Source organism: Mesoplodon densirostris, chromosome 16 (assembly GCF_025265405.1).
Source record: "Mesoplodon densirostris isolate mMesDen1 chromosome 16, mMesDen1 primary haplotype, whole genome shotgun sequence".
NCBI lineage: Eukaryota > Metazoa > Chordata > Mammalia > Artiodactyla > Ziphiidae > Mesoplodon > Mesoplodon densirostris.
This window is the reverse complement of record NC_082676.1, coordinates 65,760,085-65,781,313: the sequence shown is the minus strand read 5'-3', so window position 1 is coordinate 65,781,313 and position 21,229 is coordinate 65,760,085. Positions and strand designations below refer to the sequence as shown.

Genomic DNA, 21,229 nt, shown 5'->3' with positions numbered 1-21,229 from the left:
GGGATGTTGAGAGCCTTTGATAAAAAGAGAGTGAGAAAACCCAATGAGAGCCTTATCTTATTTTCATTGTGATTCCCTCAATAATTTGTTTTCTGTCTTTACACTGCTCTGTATTTCTGTAAATGGCCTCAAATCCTTTGTGGAAATAAATAAAATTTATAAATAAGGCCCCTCTGATGACAGAGCATTTTTGCTTAATGTTGCAGTCTGACCTGAAATTCACAGATCTGTGAACTTTGTGTGGCCCTTTAGGACAGAGCTCCTGGCTGCCGGCTGGGGCTCCTGTCTGTGTGCTGCTTGAGGAGCGGGTGCTCTTTTGTGACCTGAAAGTTGGGCCCAAAATGGTGCCCCTGTAATGACAGTTCCTAGGGGGCACTCATGGCTGACCAGGGTGCCTACGGGAACACCCTGTCCCTTACAAGGAGAGGCAAGGAAAGGGTTTTGTGTTGTTTTTTTATTGTTTGTTTGTTTGTTTTAAATAAGAACTATTATTTTACCTTTAGAAGTCTTTGTTTAAACTATACTTTCAAAGTTATAACGACCCTGTAATTTCAGTTTTCTGTAATTAGTTGTTTTGATGGTTGAGACCTAGTTTGTTGCTTTACCTCATTACCTTGGATAACAGGTGCCTTCGTTCCTCTGGAAAGTTAAGGTCATATCAAAAAAAAAAAAAAAAAAAAAAAAAAGAGGGACTTCACTGGTAGTGCAGTGGTTACGAATCCGCCTGCCAATACAGGTGACACGGGTTCGAGCCCTGGTCTGAGGAGATCCCACATGCCACAGAGCAACTAAGCCTGTGCACCACAACTACTGAGCCTGTGCTCTAGAGCCCACAAGCCACAATTACTGAGCCTGCGTGCCACAACTACTGAAGCCCACGCACCTAGAGCCCATGCTCCCAACAAGAGAAGCCACCACAGTGAGAAGCCTGCGCACCGCAACGAAGAGTAGCCCCCACTCGCTGCAACTAGAGAAAGCCTGCTTGCAGCAACGAAGACCCAACGCAGCCAAAAATAAAATAAAATTAATTAATTTAAAAAAATGGTTTGATGGTTGGGTCTAACCGTATCCCAAACCAAGACTGGAAGCCAATTTTGCTAAAGCCAATACCCCCCGGGTGTTGTAGGTGAGCACAGCTAGTGGCAACACACACAGACACAAACACGCTAGTCTTTGTGGAGCAGAGGCAAACCGAAAGGCCCGTTTTAGTTTTGCATAGACCCACCCTTTCTATAACTACACAGAATCCTTAATATTCCCTTTGCTTAGAATAATTTTCATGTGAAACCTTTTCATCTTTTCTTAGAAGGAAAACATGTAAACTCCAAGGTACAGTCTGAAGTTTTCCGTTTGGTCAGCATCAGGGGCAAGGACCGAGGAGAGGGGAGAACAAGGCTGCTGCGTGTCCTGTCTCGCTCTGTGCAGAGTTCAACAAAACTGAGGTTGGAACAAAGGGCCACAGACGCAAGGTGTCTGAAGCCCGTGGCATGCTGGCTCCGTGGCTTGGCTGTCCAGTTAGCCCATGGCACTCAGGTGCTTCCCTGTGCCTCTTGGTCAGAGCACACGTGGGGACCATCCTGGGTGTCACAGGGGTGACACAGCTGCCAGCCCAGAGGTGGCACGATCGTGACTTGGTCCTTCCAGCCCCTGGTCCGTGTGGGGGACACCTGTGTGTTCCATCCTGTGTTCAGATATTCTTCTCTTTAGTGTGTCTCAGAGGCTGCTTACTTCCGAATTCTGCCTCTGTCCACAAGCCACCTGCTCGTTCCTTGTGTACATGTGACACAACGTGACACATCCTGTGAGTTTTGCCTGCACCTCCAAAGCTACCAGCTGACTTAGACATAGAGAGTAAGGCTTGTGTGAGTTTCACCCAGCTCTTGCTCTCTGTAGCAGGATTGAATAGCCTCAGATAACCACACACACGGTGATGCACCCAGACCCGGGCCGATCAGAACCACCTGCTAGGTCCCCAGGGTGTTCTATGCTAATGAGGCCACCTCTGAGCTCAGGGTCCAGGCATGGGTTTGTCTGGAATACTCTGTCCCCCAGCAGTCAAGCCTGGAGAAGTACGTGCCCTGGAGAAGCAGGTTGTGCAGTTGACAAACATTGGTTGTGTTTTCTAGTTTCTCGGCTGGAGGAGCGGGAGTCGGAGATGAAGAAGGAGTACAATGCCCTGCACCAGCGGCACACGGAGGTGGGTTTCCCCGCCACGGGGCCAGGGCCACGAGGAAGTGGTAAAGCCCCACACGTGGGGTTGGCTGCCGACCTTGGCCGCCTTTTCATTCCCTGGGGTTCACCTGCTGAACCTGAAAGCCCTGGGCCTCATGTGGCCAGACTCCCTTCCCTGAACTCTGCCTTCATCTCTGTCCGAGCCAGTGCGGGTGAAAGTGGCACAGGCTGGAGGGGGTGGGCGGGTGGACCTCGTGGGCAGGGAGCGCTCACTCGGATGTGTCCTCTTCACAGATGATCCAGACCTACGTGGAGCACATCGAGAGGTCCAAGATGCAGCAGGTCGGGGGGAACAGCCAGACTGAGAGCACCCTGCCGGGGAGGAGGTAGGACGGGAAGCCAGGTGCCAGAGCTTGGTGCCTTCCCCCAGGAGGAGCCGTGGCCCTCCCCCGACTCAGGGAGAGGGGTGTCCGGTCGGAGTGTGAGGCTTGAGCCGGGGTGTGTGCTGAGGACGGCACCAAGCAGGTGAGGGGCTGGGGTGGGCCTGCTGCGGGCCCGCAGGCCGTCATGGAGACCCAGGGAAAACCATGTAGTCCATCCTAATACCTGCAAATTCTGTTTTTCTGAATTCGCCTACTCTGTAAAATTGATTTGTAGCCTCAAAATCACCACTCACGGCACTTTCGCAGTCATCTGCAGATGTGCGCAGAGTGGTGAAAAATTTGAGTCACCCAGTTCACAGGGTGCCAACTGAGGTGGTGCCAGGTGACACTCCACCTCCTGCAGATATGCCCAGGGTTGGGGGCGGCAGGTGGCGCAGTGTCCTGCAAGACGCTGGGGTCCAGGGGCCAGTCAGTGGGGACTGGATGGAGCCCAGCTCTGGCCCCTGTCCTCTAAGACATGTTAAATACTTCTGGCACCTCGTTTTCTGTTGTGTAAAATAAAGGAAACAGTGTACCAGGATGAGTGAGGAATGAAGATTCTAATCTGTGTGAGACGTGTACCTACCTATGTACGTGTTTCTTCTACAAGCAAACGTATTTGCGGTGACTTTGTAGAATACAACCAGTTCGAATCGCAAGAATCGACTCTAGGTGGTGGGGGAGGCCTGCACACCTTGGTGACCAGCAGACGCAGCCACACCCCGCCATCCTGGTTTTATTCGGGGAGCAGAGAGAAGCCTGCAGAGGCCAGGTTCCTGCTTCATCTTCAGTCAGGATAAAACCGCACCTCAGTACCCCAGGAGCAGATTGTCAGAGATCTTCTCCAGGGTGTTGCCATGGGAGGCCATGGCTCCATCAGGCTGGAGGAGGGAGGAGGCGCCTGAGGCCGGAACCCCAGGCCCAATGGATGGAGCTCACCGTTCGTGCCTCTGCAGCTGTGGCCCCTTGTTCCTGCAGCAAACACCGGAAGCCCAAGGTCTGGTCACGAAAAGGCTCTATTTTCTCTGCACCTGTCTCCTTGGTGGGTGATGTCTGCAAACAAGGAGATTCAGGCCCTTCCATGCTGGGCATCGTCAGCTACTCACTGGGCCATGGTGGGCGAAGCTGTTGAGTCTTCCGATTTGAAAACGGAAACTGTAATATGTCAGCAGAGGCCTAGCAGGACCTAGGAAGGGCAGTCATCCAGGGGACCACTGGCATGTTTTTAGACAGTCTAGCCGCTTCTCGTGGGGAGTAGGGGATACAGCCGTTGTGGATGCTTTCTCTCTGTAAATGTGTACGCCCCAGGAAAGGGTATCGGGGTCATTAGCTGACCCCGCCCCCGGCTCTGTGAGAATTACGTGAGGGAATGTGTATCAAAGAGTGTGTTAAACTACAAAACCCTTTGCAGTTATTGTTTCTGGGTCAGTTTTATCTGAAGGTAGGAAATACCCATCTCCAAGCCACCGTTTCCCGACACACTCTGAAAGCCTCACTCGTGGCCCTCAGAAGTCACTGAGGGAATTTCCAAGGAACTGCACCAAATGCCAACCTGGAATCGGGAGCTCCTTGTGTTGTTTTGGGGCTGCAGAGTCTGGCTGTTCGGGCATTACCTAGAGTTTGGGCTCTGGCCCAGATTCCTGCCCAGCCTTGTGTCCCCATCAGATCCTCCTCAGGGTGTCCCCGAGGCCAGGGTGCACTTGGCTGTGTGTCCATCCTCTCCAGGCCCTGGACACTCTCTGCTAAGACACCTTCCTGAGCCCCATGGGGGTAGAGATGCCTGCCAGCAGGAGGGAGGAGCCTGGGGCTGTCAGCTGCGACCCTCCTGTGCCTTGGCAGTGAAGAGGCGCCTTCCTGTGTGTGTGTGTGTTGCGGGGCGGTGGCCGGAGCAGCGCTTGTTTGGGCAGCAGAGAGGCAGGGCTGCGTTTGGGCTGCCTCCATCGCTCTGCCAGCTGGCTGGCGACATTTAACCTCACTGTGGCGCACAGAATCGCTTGCCCCGAGCTTGCTGCCACAGTGTATGAGACTCTGGGCTCTGGCTGGCCCTGAAGCCACCCTTGCCCCACCCGCCTGGACACTGGGCTGTGATGGAGATGTTCCCAGGGCCCACCGTGCGTCTCTGACTGCCCCGGGCCCACTTTCAGATGAATGGATGTGGACGGCAGCCACGCCTCCCATGTCCAGAGGGCACGCTGGTGGAAGGAGAGAAAGCACAGGCCTTCTGTTACTGCGCTGGGTGTTGGCCTCTGTAGGGCTCAGAGAGTGCAGACATCCCACTGTGGCCTGTGCTGCTGCAGCAGATGAAGGGGAAGGCCCTGTGCTGCCCTCCTGGCCTGCTCTTCTCTGGGGTGTACCCCTCCAGCCACAACTCTGGGTCCTTTGGGGACAGATGTGTGTCCGCCCACCTTAGTTTAGACTCTCTGGCTCCCCGAGGAGGCTCGTCCTTAGTGCTGGGGAGCTGCTGGCCACTGCTGAGCCCAGACAGGCACCGTTTTCCTTCAGTCCTGGCTTGGTTTTGTGAATCTGTGTGTCTTTAGAATAAAACCGGTGGTGAGGGCTTCCATGGTGGCACAATGGTTAAGAATCCGCCTGCCAATGCAGGGTACACGGTTTTGAGCCCTGGTCCAGGAAGATCCCACATGCTGTGGAGCAACTAAGCCCGTGCGCCACAGCTACTGAGCCTGCACTCTAGAGCCCGTGATTCACAACTTCTGAGCCTGCGTGCCACAACTACTGAAGCCTGTGCGCCTAGAGCCCATGCTCCACAACAAGAGAAGCCACCACAATGAGAGGCCCGTGCACTGCAGCAAAGAGTAGCACCCACTCACTGCAGTGAAGAGTAGCTCCCGCTCACCGCAGCTAGAGAAAGCCCGCACACAGCAACGAAGACCCAACGCAGCCAAAAATAAATTAATTAATTAAATAAATTAAAACAAAACAAAACAGGTGGTGAGCGTGCGTGGGCCCGTGAACATGGTGTATGCGATCGTGTGCCCTGTCACTGCACACGCGAGTGCCTGCGTGTGCCAGGAACGTCATGGGGAGGACGCTCACCCACTACCCAGGGCTGAGTGGGCGTAACCTGCCGTCCAAGCCAAGGGGATATGTGTCTGTGTGCCCTGGGTCCATCCTGCGTAGGATCTGCGTGTTCCACATCTGTCCGTCCCCATGGAGGCCCTCCCTCTCCATGTGCGCACACGTGCCCCCAGAGCCCCCGACCTTCGCTCTCTAATGTTGCCTTCTTGTCTTGCCCTCTGTGCTGTCCCCGCTGTGTGCTGGCCCTTGTCTGTCACTGCCCTGCAGTCCTCGCCAGTCATGGAGGAGAAGGTAAAGGCTGCAGCTGTCCCTGGGCCTCGGATTGGGGGAGCTCAGACGGCTGCCAGAATCGTACAGATTGGAGGCTCCGGACTTGGCGTTTACAGGGCCTGCTGCCAAGGAGGGGCAGGCGGGTCCCAGGTCCCGAGGCAGCCCTGAAGCAGGTAGCAGTGCAGGCCCCACTAGCAAACGTCCACCCGGCCTGCAGGTCGGGCCGCATGTCTGCACCCCCAGGAGGTGGCGGGCAGGGGTGGAGACCCTGCGCCTGGTGTTAGGCAGCCCAGCTCAGTCACTTAGGACTCAGGGCCAGTGGTGTGACCTCTGCGAGCAGTGTGATGCCCTCGGGCTGTAGCCTCTGAAATGGACGAGCATTGGCGTCTCCCGGGGGAGCTGCGGGGCTATAACAAGAGGACACGGTGGGTGAGCCTTGGATGGGCTCTGGCTGGCAGTCAGCAGCACCCAGTGAATACTCTTGAGGCTTGCGGTTGCGGGGAGCAACGGAGAGGACACGGGACTCGATCCTCGTGAGGATTTCCATCGGGGAGTGCGGCCTGGCTATCTGTTGACGCACATAGTCGTGGAGGCCGGCGATGGATACAGGCTCCCATCCTAGGGGGCGGGTGGCCCCACCCTGCCCTGCCGTCACATTACCCTGTGGTATCTGGTGACAGCCTGGGCCGAGGAACCCCTTATGTGCGTCCCCCACCAAGGTCAGAGCTGGGCCCCAGGAGAGGCACCCCCATATGGGCACTGGGAGCCCAGTGGAGGAACAGTGGTGGAGGAGGGGCTGGGAGCCCTGAGGGAGCAGCCCACAGACAGTGGCTGCCTTCCCGGACGCCGAGGGCCTGGGGGCTGTGGTCAGAGAACAGCCTGGCGAGGACTGAGCCACGGGCTGCTGAGCTTGGGATGGATCTGAAGACCCAGAGCTTTCTAACTTGACGTCTGAACTCTTAACCGAGAAAGCGTCATCTGTCATGGGGGACAATGGCTGCATGAGGCACTTGAGGTTGTCCACAGGAAACCGCCTTCCCGAGTGGCCGAGGCCCCTGTCCGGCCCTGCAGGCCTCCTCTGGCCCTGTCCCTTCCGCAGCTTAGCCCCCAGAGGAACAGCCAGGTCCCAGCAGGTCCGGGGACCCTGCATTGCAGGAGGCAGTGTCTTCCTGAACAGGACAGACCAGCAACTCGAGCAGCTCAGAGGGGCTTCCAGATTCCGAGTTCTCCTGCTCCGCCCCAGCCCTGCCGCTCTGGAGCCATTGGGACACCCCCAGAGAGACACCCTTCCCAGAGTTATGCCTCAGGCAGCTGCCCGCCAGCCATAGGAAGTTCTGGTCATGGCGGCTGCTCCGCTCCCCTGTCCATCACCTACATCCTCCAGGCACTGTGAGGAAGCCACCGTCCTCCCTCCAGGACAGCCCAGCCTCTGGACCTGGCTCCGTGGGACCCCTGAGGAAGCCTTGCCACCGCTCCCACCTCAGCCCCTGTGTGTCAGGGATTCGGATGTTTGGCCTAAACAGCTCTGAGCAGCATGGACTCCATGCAGCCACCGACAGGCTCTGGGGCGCCATGTGTCTGCCCCTGGCCTGGGCTCCGTTCCCTCGCCGCTAACAGCCCACGGAGTGTATCCCAGCGACTGAGCCCACGGCAGGCGGCTTTGAGCATCAGTCCAGCCCACTGGACATTCTCAGTTTGCTAGCATAGCTTTATAAGGCACCTCTGTGGTGTCAGTGCTCCGTGACGGGGGGAACTGCTCGGAGCAAGAGAAAAGCACCCCATGAGAAACTCTGTACCCAGGTCTCCTGAAAACAATGATGGGGTGTTGGGGGAGGGTGAGGAACAAAGAACAGGGGAGAAAGGGTTGACTCCTCCTGGCTGGCTCCAGGAGGCAGAAGTAGGGCCAAGGAGGAACCAGGCAATGCTGCCTGTGATGCCAAAGGGCCTATCACAGGCACTGCTGTGCAGGTGTCTGTTTACAATGGAAATAAATAAAACTGATAAATGACAGTGTAACGGAGGGGAAATGTTCTATGGGATCACAGCGGAGTGGCGATGCCCTGAGCGGGTGAACACGCTGATTAGCGCGGCTGCAGGGCAGAGGGGTCAGAGGTCCTGTGTGCCTGGCCACCCAGAAGGTCACGCCCTTCCCTACAGCCCATGGTCAGGGGCATCTTTTAGAGCAGCTCCAGCTGCAGAACAAGCATCTGCATGTCCAGGAAGAGTTTGCAGCCCTGTTTCAGGAGCCACTGTCTAATCCCCCCCCTCCTTCTCTCCCCACATTTCAACAGGAAGGAGCGCCCCACCTCCCTGAGCGTCTTCCCCCTGACCGACGGTGTGGTACGTGCACAGATGGGGGGCAAGCTCATGCCTGCGGGGGACCACTGGCACCTGAGTGACCTCGGCCAGCTGCAGCTCAGCTCCAGCTACCAGGTTTTGTAGCCGTGCTGTGGAGTGAGGGCTCCGCGTCGCCCCACATTCATTCAGGAGGGTGTGGCCGCAGCCGGGACTCTCGGCTGCTCGGGGACCTGCCTACAGCCAGGGCGTGCCCATCGGATGGGGGGACCTGCCTACAGCCAGGGTGTGCCAATCGGGCAGGGCTGAGCGTAGTGAACATCCCCCAACACAACCCAGAGCCTCGCAGCCAGATTGGGCTTCACCCCACACGTGTTGTCCTTCTAGCATCTGAGGTTTGCACTCCAACCAGGAAAAAGTCAAAGGTCAGGGGTCAGCTTCTCTTCTTTGGGCTGTTCTTACCGGCCTACCCGTGCTAACAACCTAGGGGCCTGAGTTTGAGAAGGAGGACGTCCCGGTGTGCTCAGCTCAGCAGTGAGAGCACCCACCCTCCATCCCCGGCACTGGGGGCCCTGGGAAGGCCAACGGCAGGCGCTCGTGCAGGGCCCCTGAGCACTTGCTGCCAGCCTTGGTCTGTGAGCTTAGCCCATCTGGTGAAGGCAGGCTGTGGCAGGATGGAACGCGGGCCCCACTGCTCATTGAAGAGACCAGACCCTCGCCCTGGGTCTGGTGATTCCCCACTGAGGCCATCAGAGGATACCCTCTGGGCTGGGTCGAACAGTGGACGTGGGCCCAGGCTTCCCCACAGCTTCCTTCCCACTGCGACTCATTGCTGGCTGTCCTCCTGCCTTGCAGTGTCCAGCTGGGCTGCAGGAGGTCACCACAAGCCGCCAGCTGTGTCGGAAAGCGACCCCACTCACTCTGCGTCTGTTCCGCGGAGTGAGCACACCTCGTGCCCGCCAGCCACTGGCTGTCCTGCCAGCAAGTGGGGTCTGGGCAGAAGGGGCGGGGCCCACAGCTGGTGTGTACCCCCAAGCTCCTGCGGGGGCGTTGAGCTTCAGAAAGCTGGGAGGCTGGGGTCTCCAGATGACCCCTTGGGCCAGCCTGTGTTCTCATGCGTCTCTCTTTCTCCTGCATCGTCTGAAATCGTTCTCTCTTAATAAATTATAGTCCTTTATGTTTTAGTTCATAGGTGTGTTTTGTTTGATTTTTTTTTAATAATTACTTTTAAGTTATTTTTATTTTATGCTCTAGGTTTTCAAGTTTTTCTAATTTTTTAATTTGTTTTGTTGTTTTTGTTTTGTTTTTTGTTTTTATGTACTGTATTTTCAGTGTTTTAACCAAACAGTTGTGGCTCCTCATGGGAGGCATGGCCGCTGGGATGTGGGTTCTTTGCATTTGGAGGTCACTGCTGCACGTTGGTGTTAGAGGTTGGCAGGTTTCTTTAGGTAAGTGGTGGCCAGGGGGAGTGTCCCGTGGGTAAGTGGTGGCCTGCAGGCGACAGACAGCTAGGGGAGTAGGGGGAGGCCTGGTTATGCCGCAGGATTCCCCACGGTGACTACCAGGGTCAGGAGGCCCATGGAAATAGTGTTCAAATCACGGACAGATGGGGAGCGTGGCCATTGAGTCAGGTGGTCTGACAGTGTGTGCTTCCATGAGGCATGGGCTCATGTGCCCGGCCGTCTTTGTGGAAGTCCCTGTGCATCAGCCTGGAGCACAGGCCTCCTCGGGTACCACTCTCCTCGGAACCCTCCCTGTGGGAGAGCACTCGGGGCCCCACCACAGAGGCGTGCAGTGTGCATGGTGCTGTGAAGAGGAAAGGGTTTTTTCTTTACAAATTGGCCCTGAGCTGCAGAACCCAAACCCAAACGAAAAATGTTTGCAAGAGGCGCTTCTCACCACAGCTCATCAGCAACCCGGCTGAATGCTGTTGGCTATGGGGGCCATCCTGTGCCCTGTGGGGTGTTGTGGGCACCCTGCCTCCACCCATCCCCAGCTCTGGCCACCACAAGTGTCTCCAGACATCACCAAGTGTCCCTCGGGGACACAGCTGCCGGGATGGGAGCCCTGTCAAGAGGAGAACGAGGATGTGAGGTTCCGGATAGAGGAGTCTCAGCCCAGGGAGAGGCGGCGCCTGGCGGGGACTAGGCTGCTCGGGAAAAGGCAGATCCCACAAGGCTCCCAAACCACTCTGGCTCCTAGTCACCTGGAGGTGGCCATGGGAGCACGGTCAGCCCTTCCTAGTTAAAGGTGGGGGTGGGTTGGTCCCAGCATCTATCCAGCTTCAAGAGAAGGCCGACACCCCGTCATCAGCTCCTCTTGTCAGAAAGCTCTGAAAGTGTGTCCTCTGAGGAAACCATGTGATCTGGCGCCGATGGGAACATGTACCCAGAGTGGCCTCTCAGTGCTGCCCCCCCACCCCCATGAGCTTCAGCCCCTCCTGAGGCCATGCCCCTTCTTGGCACCAGGCAAGAGGCTGCAGGGGCCCCACAGCACCTGCTCAGGGGTGAGTCAGGGGTGAGTCTGGGGTTACTGATGTTAGTTCATAGAAGAGCAGAGGCTCTTTTTATTGAGGTTCCCCAATGGTTTCACCAGGAAAGACGGTAGGAGAGGAATGTTTGTTTCCTGTCCACATTTATTCAAACAATGTGTTCTCTCTCCAGGGAGATTCTTAAGGTCAACAGTTGATTGCAGTTTTTACTAATCTGGTCTTTTTTCACTCTCGGAACATTTGGGGAACGTCCCATTCTGTGGAAGTGTGGGGGACGTCCCATTCTGTGGAATTTGCATTTGCGTAGGTGTTGAAGGCAAACTTTGGTTCAGTTGGGCCGTGGAGGTTAAGCGAGACCCATCCCCTGGTGTCTCTTTGTTGGGGAGGCCACCACTGGCAGAACTGGGGAGGTGCCCACTCGTCACAGCCCCTGACTGTGGCCAGGGCGGGAGGCAGGAGGCAGGAACGAGAGGGACCAGCCCTCGAGGGCCTCGCAGTGGAGCAGTAACTTGATCAGAAGGCACGCCGGCCTCCCCGGCCTCCTTCCCAGCCGGGGAACCTCTGCCCTGACCTGGTCTGGGGCTTAGCTCTGCCCACCCACCGGCTGCAAGGGGTTACCGGCCACATCCACATAGCTTCGTGTCTAGCCCCATACTGGAAAGCGTGCAAGCCAAAAGCCCGGTCCAAGCCATTTAAATAAGTTGTAGCCACCTCTGGAAAGCCAGAGGCTGGATGAGTCAAGTGAAGAGGCTGGGAGGAATCAGCCCAGTGGGAGAGAAGTGGCCTCCTGTCCCTTCCATTCTGGCACGGAGTGCTGTTTTACTGCGGCCAAGTGGCAAAGACCCCAAGCGAGGGGGCCTCGTGGTGGTGGCCAAGGCCCCGCCGGTCCTGCGTGGTCCACCCCTCGTGGCTTCCCCGGGGGACCTGACTGTGCCACGAGCTTCCCTCTTCCTGTGTTTGGCCCCAGTGTCCGCAGGATGAGATGTCCGAGTCAGGCCAGTCCTCAGCAGCGGCCACGCCCAGCACCACGGGCACCAAGTCCAACACGCCCACGTCCTCTGTGCCCTCGGCTGCGGTCACTCCCCTCAGCGAGGGCCTGCAACCTCTGGGCGACTACAGCGGCAGCTCCAAGAACAACAAGAGAGCGCGGGAGAAGCGCAACAGCCGCAACATGGAGGTGCAGGTCACACAGGAGATGCGCAACGTCAGCATAGGTACTGGCCGCCCCGCCTTCCCGGCACCCCACCCTCACCAGCACCATGCGTGTCTCCTCCCAGTTCGCAGGGCTGGTCGCTCCTGAGGCCTCTCCTTGGCTGCCCCATCCTCAAGTGGTCATGCCTCTGTATGTGTGTCCTGACCGATGCCTCTGTATGTGTGTCCTGACGGACCCCTGCTTTTTATAAGGACACAGTCAGCTGAGACTAGGGCTCACCCTTTGGCCTCATTTTACCTTCATCACCTCTTTAGAAACCCATCTCCAATACAGTCACATTCTGAGGAACTGGGGTCCAGGGCTTCAGCCTGTGAATTTGGGGGACACAACTCACCCTGACAGTAGACCACTGTCATCCAGCAGACACAGTCTAATCAGAGAAAAGGGAGGGAAAAAATGGCCTGTTCAGATGGGATCACAGTTCTGGGGGACAGGCCCCATCCAGCCACCAGCTCGGGAAGAACCCCCACCACGACCGTCCCTGCCTGTGGTGGCCTAGCGTGGGGTCTCTGGACAAGGGGCCCCAGGGCAGCCACGAGTGGTGCAGGGAACTGCTGGTCACCCCGCGATCCTGGGCTCCACTGTGTCCCCCCAGGCATGGGCAGCAGTGACGAGTGGTCTGATGTTCAGGACATTATCGACTCCACCCCAGAGCTGGACATGGGCCGGGAGCCCCGCCTGGACCGCACGGGCAGCAGGTGCTCACTGGGCCCAGAGCCAGTCCCGAATGGCTCAGCACTCACCCTGGGAGTTGGTGCCCCTGGTGGAGGTGCCTCACAGCCCCTCGAGGTGGGAGAACTGCCCAGGACTGACCCACCACCCGCCACACCTGCACTTGTGCCAGCGGTGTTGGCATCGAGTGACCCCTCAGGGGTGTCCCCGTGTGTGGTCCATTGGTGCTGCCCACTCACTCCACCTTCCTCGGCTGCGTGTCCCCACAGCCCAACCCAGGGGATCGTGAACAAGGCTTTTGGCATCAACACTGACTCCCTGTACCACGAGCTGTCGACTGCGGGGTCCGAGGTCATCGGGGATGTGGACGAAGGGGCCGACCTACTAGGTAAAAACAACCATCCCCGGGACCCTGCTATGGTTGGGTTTGTGATGAAAGCAAAGTCTCTGTGAGCCAGGAAGTTCTTTTTACAAACTGTGAATATTGAGATGTATTCACTTACCATAACTCGCCGCTTAAAGTGTGCTGCTCGGTGGGGTTTGGGGTGCTCATGGGTTCGAGCAACTGCCTATCGACCATCTTGTCAGCCCAAAAAGAAACCCATTCCCAGTAGCCCTCAGCCCAGCCCTGCTCCAAGCCCCTCCCCTGGGCAGCCCACTTTCTAGGAACGTTTTGGGAGGGTGGTAGTTGCCAGCTCCTCCAGTCCACAAGGAGCATGCCCAGACAGTGTCAGTGCCCTCGGAGAGCCCTGTGAGGCTATGTCTGAGACGGGTGCAGAGACAGCCTGCCTGATGCAGACTTGCTCCTGGTCCTCCCTCCCTGCCCAAGCCAGGCCCCGTGTGCCAGTGTCTGCCTGTACCTGAGGGCAGCCTGCATGGCTCTGAGGCTGGGCTGTGGCCCTCAGGGCAGTGGAGGGAAGTCACGCTGTCTCTCAGCGGGGTTCAAGCTCCCCTGGCCCAGATGTGTGTCCGGAGCCCCAGCCTGGAGAAGCGGCCTTGTCCCCGAAGCCCTCCCTCCTGCTCAGCAGCCAGCAAGGTGGGCATCAGGGCCGAGCGTGGTTCTGTTGTCAGGGCCGTGGTTCTGGTCTGTCCCCTCCCCACACCCCAAGGAAGGGTCCTCTTGTTTCTCCTTGGGGAGGGGCAGCAGCTGCCTCCACTGGATACGTGGCGAGCAGGGTGGTAGCGATTCCACTAAGAGAATCCGGGAAGGCTGCCTTCTGACGTTTGATCCATGTTTTATCATCTGCTGCCCGAGGAGGCGGAGCTGTCTGGCATCTGAGGATTTCTGTTGCCAGCCTCTCTGCTGCTGTCACTGCCCCCGATAGATGCACCAGCAGGGACTTGGGGCGTCTCTGGAGCGGGTCCCCGGGTAGACAGCGCCGCCCGGCCGGCCTGCCAGCTGCACACACCACCAGGCCTGACCTGCAAACGAAGGGGGCCCGGCTGGCATTTTCAGCTGGAACAGCCTCGCTTTCTTTGCAGTGGGCCTGCATCCTATTAGTTCTCATAAGTTGATTGTCTTAACTCAGGGTGGGGAGACCTCCAGGCAGCAGCATCATCTGGGGTGTTTAACACCAGCACACCTTGTGCCTGGAACAGAAGTTTTTTCAGCCAGAATTTAAAGAGATATAGGTACACAACTGTATATATCAAATTGTGGTAAAACCATAACGTAAAACTTATCAGTTTTTAGGTGTACATTTCAGTAAAGTACATTCATACTCAATGGTGAAAGACTGAAAGCATCCCCTCTAAGATTAGGAACAAGACAAAGATGCCCGCTTTTGGCAGTATATATTTTTAATGGAATTTTTCTCACAAGCATTGTAAAAATATATATTTTAAAATACACAGAAACTGTTAGTATTCAGAAAAAGTCTACTCATTAGGGACAGTCACTTTTAGTATTTTGACATTCTTCTCTTCTTTACGTATTTCAGATACTACCATATAAATTCAATTTTTAGGCATTTTTTTATCTTTAGAAAAAGGATACATGCTGATAATAATATTAAAGTAATATCAGACATTGCCAAGAAGGAAGTAAAAACCGGAGGAGCCCCCAAGCTGTGATGAGTGACACCCTCCCAGGCGCCAGGGCCCCAGCATGCGCACCTGGGACGTGGGGTGGCAGCTTTTGTCTGGCCTTTTCTTCATGGCTGATGTTAACATTTCCCTGAACCACTAAGATTCCTCTGCACGTTTTAACTTCCTTATCTTTGTGTAACTGTGAATTACCTAATCAATTCTAATTTTTGCTGTTTGAATACCACTGTCATAGCTACCTGCGGGCGTAGATCTTTCTAGATGTGGGAACCCCCTGGACAGGTGTGGACTCGTGGGGATGGGCTATAGGCTGCTCCCCTGCATGTGTTCACACCAGCAGGGCCGGGCGTGGCTGGGAGGAGGCACCTGGGATCCAGGCTGTGACGGGTGGTCACTGGAGGGAGTGCCTTCCTGCCCAGGCACACTTGGAGCCGCGCCGGGCCTGGGGGACGGCCTCCTGCACCACACTTTCTTGAGCTTTTGAGAACCTGATAAAAAGGTATAAGGCATCTCCCTAGGAAGACATACAGACATAGGATGTTTTGCATTTCCATGTCAGGGTCGGAGGCCCAGCTTCGCATTCCCGCTCCTGGTGTGGAGCTCTGGACGAGGTCTGAGGGGCGAAGCGGGGCCCCCGCACCTCGTACCTTTCTTCAGTCTTGTCATGTGACAAGATTCCAACACTCGTCACAGGCCTTACGAGAAGAGCGACACCAGTGTTTCACATGCAGCCACCGTTAATGCCTCACACTGTTAGTGTCTCCATTTCACAGATGAAGAAACCGAGGTCACAGAGGCCGAGGTGAAGTGGCAGAGCCAGGACTTGAACTCAGGTCCCACCCAGGGTGGCAGCCCTGCCTCTAGCACCCGCTGTGCTTTTTTTAACAGCCTTATTGAGATGGAATTTCCACACCATACAATCCACTCACTTTCAGTGTACACCTCAGTGACTTTTAGCACGTTCGGATTTGTGCCATCATCACCACGTAGCTTTAGAACATTTTACACCGCCCCGCAAACGAAACCTATACCCACTAGCAGTCGCTCCCCGCCACCACCCTGGCACTGCTGCTGTACTTCCTGTCTCTGCAGACTGGCCTGTTCTGGACATTTCACGTCAGTGACCTTTTCCATCTGGCTGCCTTCATTTAGCATCATGCCTTTAAGGTTCGTCCATGTTGGAGTGTGTCAGAGTTTCATTCCTTTTTATGGCTGAATAATGTTTCAGTGTGGATAGACCACATTTCATGTATCCATTCAGCCACTGATGGACATTTGGGTCATTTCACTTTTGGCTGTTGTGACTGATGCTTCTGCTATACTTGTGATGCCTCGCATGGTTCTACGAGATCACCGGAGCTCACTGGCCTCCTCGCTACCTGGTGGCACTGGGTGGCCTGCCAGTCAGTCCATCCCGTCGGCCACGTTTTCTGCCTTGCCCTGTGGCCCCAGGCTGCAGAGCTGTCCCTTCCCCTGCAGCACCCACAGGTGCAGTGCTGATGGTGTGCGTGCTCACTCCATGTGACTGCCCCCCACCCATCCCGGCGCCCCCGGGGCTGGCAGATGCTCTAGCACGTGGCCACATCCTGTGGTTCAGACAGCACCGTTCCGGACGCCAGAGTCTCCATAAAGAGTGATGGGAGAGAAAAGCAGAGAACTAGAAACCGCACACCAGTGAGTTTTACCTGGAGCCACATTGACTGAGTCAGTAGGTAGAGGTGGAGTCTGTTATAGCAGGGTTTCTGAGAGGGAAATGATGTCTGATGCATCTCCTGAGGTCAGTTCCCTCGAACAGGAGTGCCTGACGTGAGAAGCTCTAACCAGTGCATCTGATGGATCTGTGCTGAGGGGCTGAAGTGAGAATCGTCTTCTCACCTGGTGGTGAGAACCCTGAGTGCCCAGGCACTTGCGCTGCAACGCTTGGCGGGCAGGGGCCCTCTTGGGCACCACTTAGTTCTGATTGGAATGAGACCCCACTCTTGGGAGTGATGGGCCTTTGGGTGCCTTTCTGGAGCCTTCATCACGAGGAGCACAGGCAAGGCAGGCAGCCCTGAGGAGTTGAGGAGAGCTGCGAGCTCCTGTGATCTGTGGACAGAGCCCTGGAGTGAGGGGCCGGCCCTTTGTCCAGCAGGGTGGAGGGATGAGCTGGGGTCTGCTCGAGTCCCCAGAGTCTGGCTCAGCTGGAGGAAGTGTCAGTGACAGGAGGCCTGGTCCCCCATCACCAGTTCCTGAAGACACCCAGTTGATGGATTATTCAATATGTGTACTGAATTCGTTGACTAGCCACTTGGAAAAAAATGAGGTCTAATTCAACCTCACTCCGAACACAAAAATAATTTCTAGGTGGATTAAAGATCTAAACATAAAAATACAAGGATAACAGAACTGGAAGAGAGTATTGGAGAGTATTTTCATAATCTGGGCTTCTCTTCATTGCCAAAACCAAAGAATATATATGTATGTGTGTGTGTGTGTGCGCATGTGTATTATATGTATGTATGTATGTGTATGTATATGTATGTATTTATGGTCTCCACCATTAACATTAAAAGAAGTGAAGTACAATAGGAAACTTCCCTAGTGGTGCAGTGGTTAAGAATCCACCTGCCAATGCAGGGGACACAGGTTCGAGCCCTGGTCTGGTAAGATCCCACATGCCGCGGAGCAACTAAGCCCGTGCACCACAACTACTGAGCCTGTGCTCTAGAGCCCGCGAGCCACAATTACTGAGCCCACGTGCCACAACTACTGAAGTCCTTGCGCCTAGAGCCTGTGCTCCACAACAAGAGAAGCCACCACAATGAGAAGTCTGCACACTGCAACAAAGAGTTGCCCCTGCTCGCCGCAACTAGAGATAGCCCGTGTGCAGCAATGAAGACCCAACGCAGGCAAAAATTAATTTTAAAAAAATTTTTAAATAGGAAATGAGGGCTTCCCTGGTGGCGCAGTGGTTGAGAGTCCGTCTGCCGATGCAGGGGACACGGGTTCATGCCCCGGTCCAGGAAGATCCCACATGCCGCGGAGCGGCTGGGCCCATGAGCCATGGCCGCTGAGCCTGCGCGTCCGGAGCCTGTGCTCCGCAACGGGAGAGGTCACAACAGTGAGAGGCCCGCGTACCGCAAAAAAAAAAAAAAAAAAAGGAAATGAGTAGAGGCTAAAGCAGGACATTCACAGAATAGACCCAAACCTGAAAATATGTTCAACTTCAAGAATAACAGAAATGAATATTGAGAGAGTATACAGCTAACGCTTTTTCCTCAAAACAATTGACAAAAATGAAGCAGGTACTGTCCACCCCACTGATGGGAGGTGGCTGGTAGAGGCCAGCTGGCAGGGTACGGCCAGGCTGGACCTGGATGGAGCGGGACCACCGCTCCTCAAATAGGGCCAAGGCACCCACAGGAGCCTGTGCGCGTGTCCTGGTGTGCACGCACAACCGTGCAGGCCCGAAATGCCTGTCAAAGGAGCAGATGCCCTAAGAAACAATGGGACGTCTCCATATGGAAATACATGGAAGCTTTCAAGGTGATCGTGGATCCTTCATGTGGAAGGGGTCCCGGGATACCGTGTGAGGTGCAACGGAGGAAGTTGCCCAAAAGGATGGAGAGGTGGTCACGATTTTGTTTTTTAGAAACTGATGTCTGCCTAGAAAGACGTCTGAGAAGGAGATTATCAAACGTGAACAGCAGCTGCCTGGGAAGTAGAGATGAGAGGGGACACATCCACTTCTGAACTGCCTATCAAAATGATAAATTCACTTTATCATTTGAATTCCTTCCACAGATTCTGTAGTTTGTCATTTAAGTCAGGCGACTTTTTATACCATTTCTTTCTGCGTGAAATGAACCAAATAGAACAGTATCATTTCCTCAAGTCTTCAGCTGGGTATCGGAGAGCAGTTTGGCACAAGCGGCCCCCCCTCACATCCTGACTCAGTGATTCCCTCCCTGCACAGTAGGGCCCTTGTCTTCTGGTTGCCCTTGATCTAAGGTCTTGCCCTTCCCCTAAGACCTGGGCTGGCCAGGGCCCCACCCCCAACCCCCACCGAGGCCAGGTCCTTGTCCGTGGCTCGCTCACTCTGGGGGTGCCTGTGAGGCTGGATGCTCAGCACCCACCACACCACACCCACACACACGTTAGCTTTACAGGGATCTGGCCCTCCTGATGGAGGTGGGAGTAGAGGGTCAAGCAGGCTTTAGATCTGCACGCCTGCCCCAGGGCCCCCAGGACTGAGGAGCGTGCTGTTCTGACCTCGCCTTTCCTTCAGGGTTCCCGCCTTGGATGCATTTGGCACCCACAGGCCTGGGGTCATCTGCTCGTATGCATTTGGGTCCTTCAACATGGAAATGGCTGATCATCGTCGCTTTTTCTTTAATACGAGTTTCTTCATTTTGTTGGTTTCAGTCACCAATTAACCTTTGTCACTTCCTTCCCCATCTCTCTGTGCTTCGCTGGACACGGCCCCAGGGGAGTTCTCAGGTGTGTATCTCTGCTGTCTATTTGCGGCCCCTCTTCCCCATGGTGGCATCCAGGTGGAGGGGGTGGCACCCTGGGACACCCCACTGCTGCTGCCCAGTCACCGCCAGCTGTGCAGCCTGTCCCCTCCCAATCCTGGTCCAGGCCACTAAGGCACACGTGCTTTTGCTCACCAGCCTACTGCTGCTCGGAAGCTTTTGGTTTGCACCACCAGCCCACTGATGGTGACCTTGACAATTGAGGGAGAGCTGCTGTGCCCTTGACCCTGGTCTCCTTGTAGGCCATTTCTTAAGGTTCTACAGAGCCAATAGAGGCGGAGGCTAGTTAACTGGACACAGAGTACAGGCTTAGTGTTGTGGCATCTCCCCTCTGTTGGGTACACCCTTGAAGTCAGGGGTCCTCTCCTCACGGGGCACATGGGCCAAGCTCCTGCTTTCCTGCTTTCAGCAGAGGCTCTGAGGTCCTGCCCATCCCCGTGCTACCTCCCCACTATGTTCAAGGGCACCCAGGGCCTGGTCACAGCTCTCCCTCATTTGCAGAGACCTCTGTCCTTAGCCCCCACCCCCCACCCCACCACCCCACCACCCCACCAACCCAGGATTTTAGTGTAAGATGTCAGTTGTGTTGCCCTGACCCTCCACCTCACCACCCAGGGTAAACTTTCTGGAAGGAGTAGCTGGCCCCATCCCGTCTCCCGCTGCTCCTGTCCCACTCCTGTGTCCACCCCTAACCCAGCAAGGAGTAGCCCTGAAGTCCACCCGCCTGCTTATCACACGGGCTTAACGCGCTTCTTTTCTCTCCCCTCCTCTCTCCCTCTCCTTCCTCCCGCCCTGGTCGCCCATCTCCCGTGGGACTGGGACGGCGCCCATAGTGCGCGATGATTTTTTTGGTAAGGCCGAGGCCCTGTTTCAGTATGTGTTTCCCTGCTTCTGGCTTCCTCTGCCTCCCTGACACCTTCTCATGCTTCATGAGCTATTTGCTTTGTTGAGCCCGGTGGGGCAGCCGTGGGGGCAGTGGTGTCCGTGGCTTCAGGGGTGGGGGTGGGGGGGGCCTCCAGCAGGCATGGTGAGCGGGCACCTGACTCCCTCAGAGCAGACCCTTGGTGGGCTGAGGAGGGAACCCCAGCCTCTCTGAGCGCCCCCCCTCCCATTAGTTCAGGGAGGCCTGAGCCCGGTGCCTGCTGCATCCCATCTGAAGGGCAGGCAGGCCACGTTTGAGGCGAGGAGGTGAGAATAGAAACAGCTGGCAGAACCCTAAGCTGGGCACACCGTGTGCGTGGGTCATCTCGTCTCACAGTTGTGTTAAGGCCATGGAGGAGGGAAGTGAACAAGAGGAACAGACCTTGGGCTTCGAGGCAGTCCTAAAGGATTAGATGCGGTGCTTTGGGGTTTGGTGACACGCTTGCAGAGACCTCAGTCTGCGGGGCCCACTTTGGGGTCTGGCCATCCCCTCTGGGCACCAGCCCCCGGAGTGCTGTCCTCACCTCCACTCCCACCTTCTGGCTCCTGAAGGCCTGCTCCCAGCCTGGTGGAGGGCTGCACCTGCCATGGACCATCCCATCTCCTTGGCCAGGGCTCTCTGTCCCCATCACCACAGCTCCAACCTCCATTCTCCGAGGGGGCAGCTCTGAAAAGGGTCTGCTTCACGATGGCCTGGAAGTCACAGGGCTGGGGGAAGGCAGTGATACTGGGCCAGGGCTGGGCATCGATTGAGGAGGTTGCACAGAGGCCATAAGGGTACCGTCCGGGCCCTGCTGGTACCCAGACTTCATGTTGGTAGAGAGCTGTGAGAGCCCATCACTGAGTTCCAGAATGTAAGCCCAGGGCTGCTGCATCCATCAGGGCAGAGGAGACCTGCTCATTGCCCTCCAGAGGCCAGTCTGAGACCCCCACGGGGCTCGCACGCAGCAGGTCCTTTCCTGACTGCGTTGCTTGGTGGAGAGCCTGCCTCAAGACCGGCAGAGGCCTCTCTTAGGGTCGCCCGGCCTCCCCAGGCAGGCGTTTTCCTGCAGATCGGGCCTCTGTTCCTTATCCCCTCACATCAGCCCTCCCGGGGGGTCCATCCTTCCAGGGGTGGGCCGCCCCCCGGCAGGACGTCTGTTATTCTGAGGCAGGCGTGAGCATCAGGGTCTGGCTT

At 56.2% G+C, this 21,229-nt stretch overlaps 1 protein-coding gene across 1 annotated transcript in view; it reads left to right on the top strand.

Moving 5' to 3' along the window:
• The window catches only part of MAPK8IP3 (mitogen-activated protein kinase 8 interacting protein 3), a 48,332-nt gene that overhangs the window by 16,760 nt on the left and 10,343 nt on the right, over window positions 1-21,229 (top strand). Inside the window, exons 3-9 of the mRNA XM_060119885.1 lie at window positions 2,127-2,197; window positions 2,467-2,558; window positions 8,192-8,333; window positions 11,654-11,900; window positions 12,495-12,597; window positions 12,841-12,959; window positions 19,085-19,096. Coding sequence (XP_059975868.1) covers window positions 2,127-2,197; window positions 2,467-2,558; window positions 8,192-8,333; window positions 11,654-11,900; window positions 12,495-12,597; window positions 12,841-12,959; window positions 19,085-19,096 — 786 coding nt within the window. The remainder of the gene's footprint in view (window positions 1-2,126; window positions 2,198-2,466; window positions 2,559-8,191; window positions 8,334-11,653; window positions 11,901-12,494; window positions 12,598-12,840; window positions 12,960-19,084; window positions 19,097-21,229) is intronic.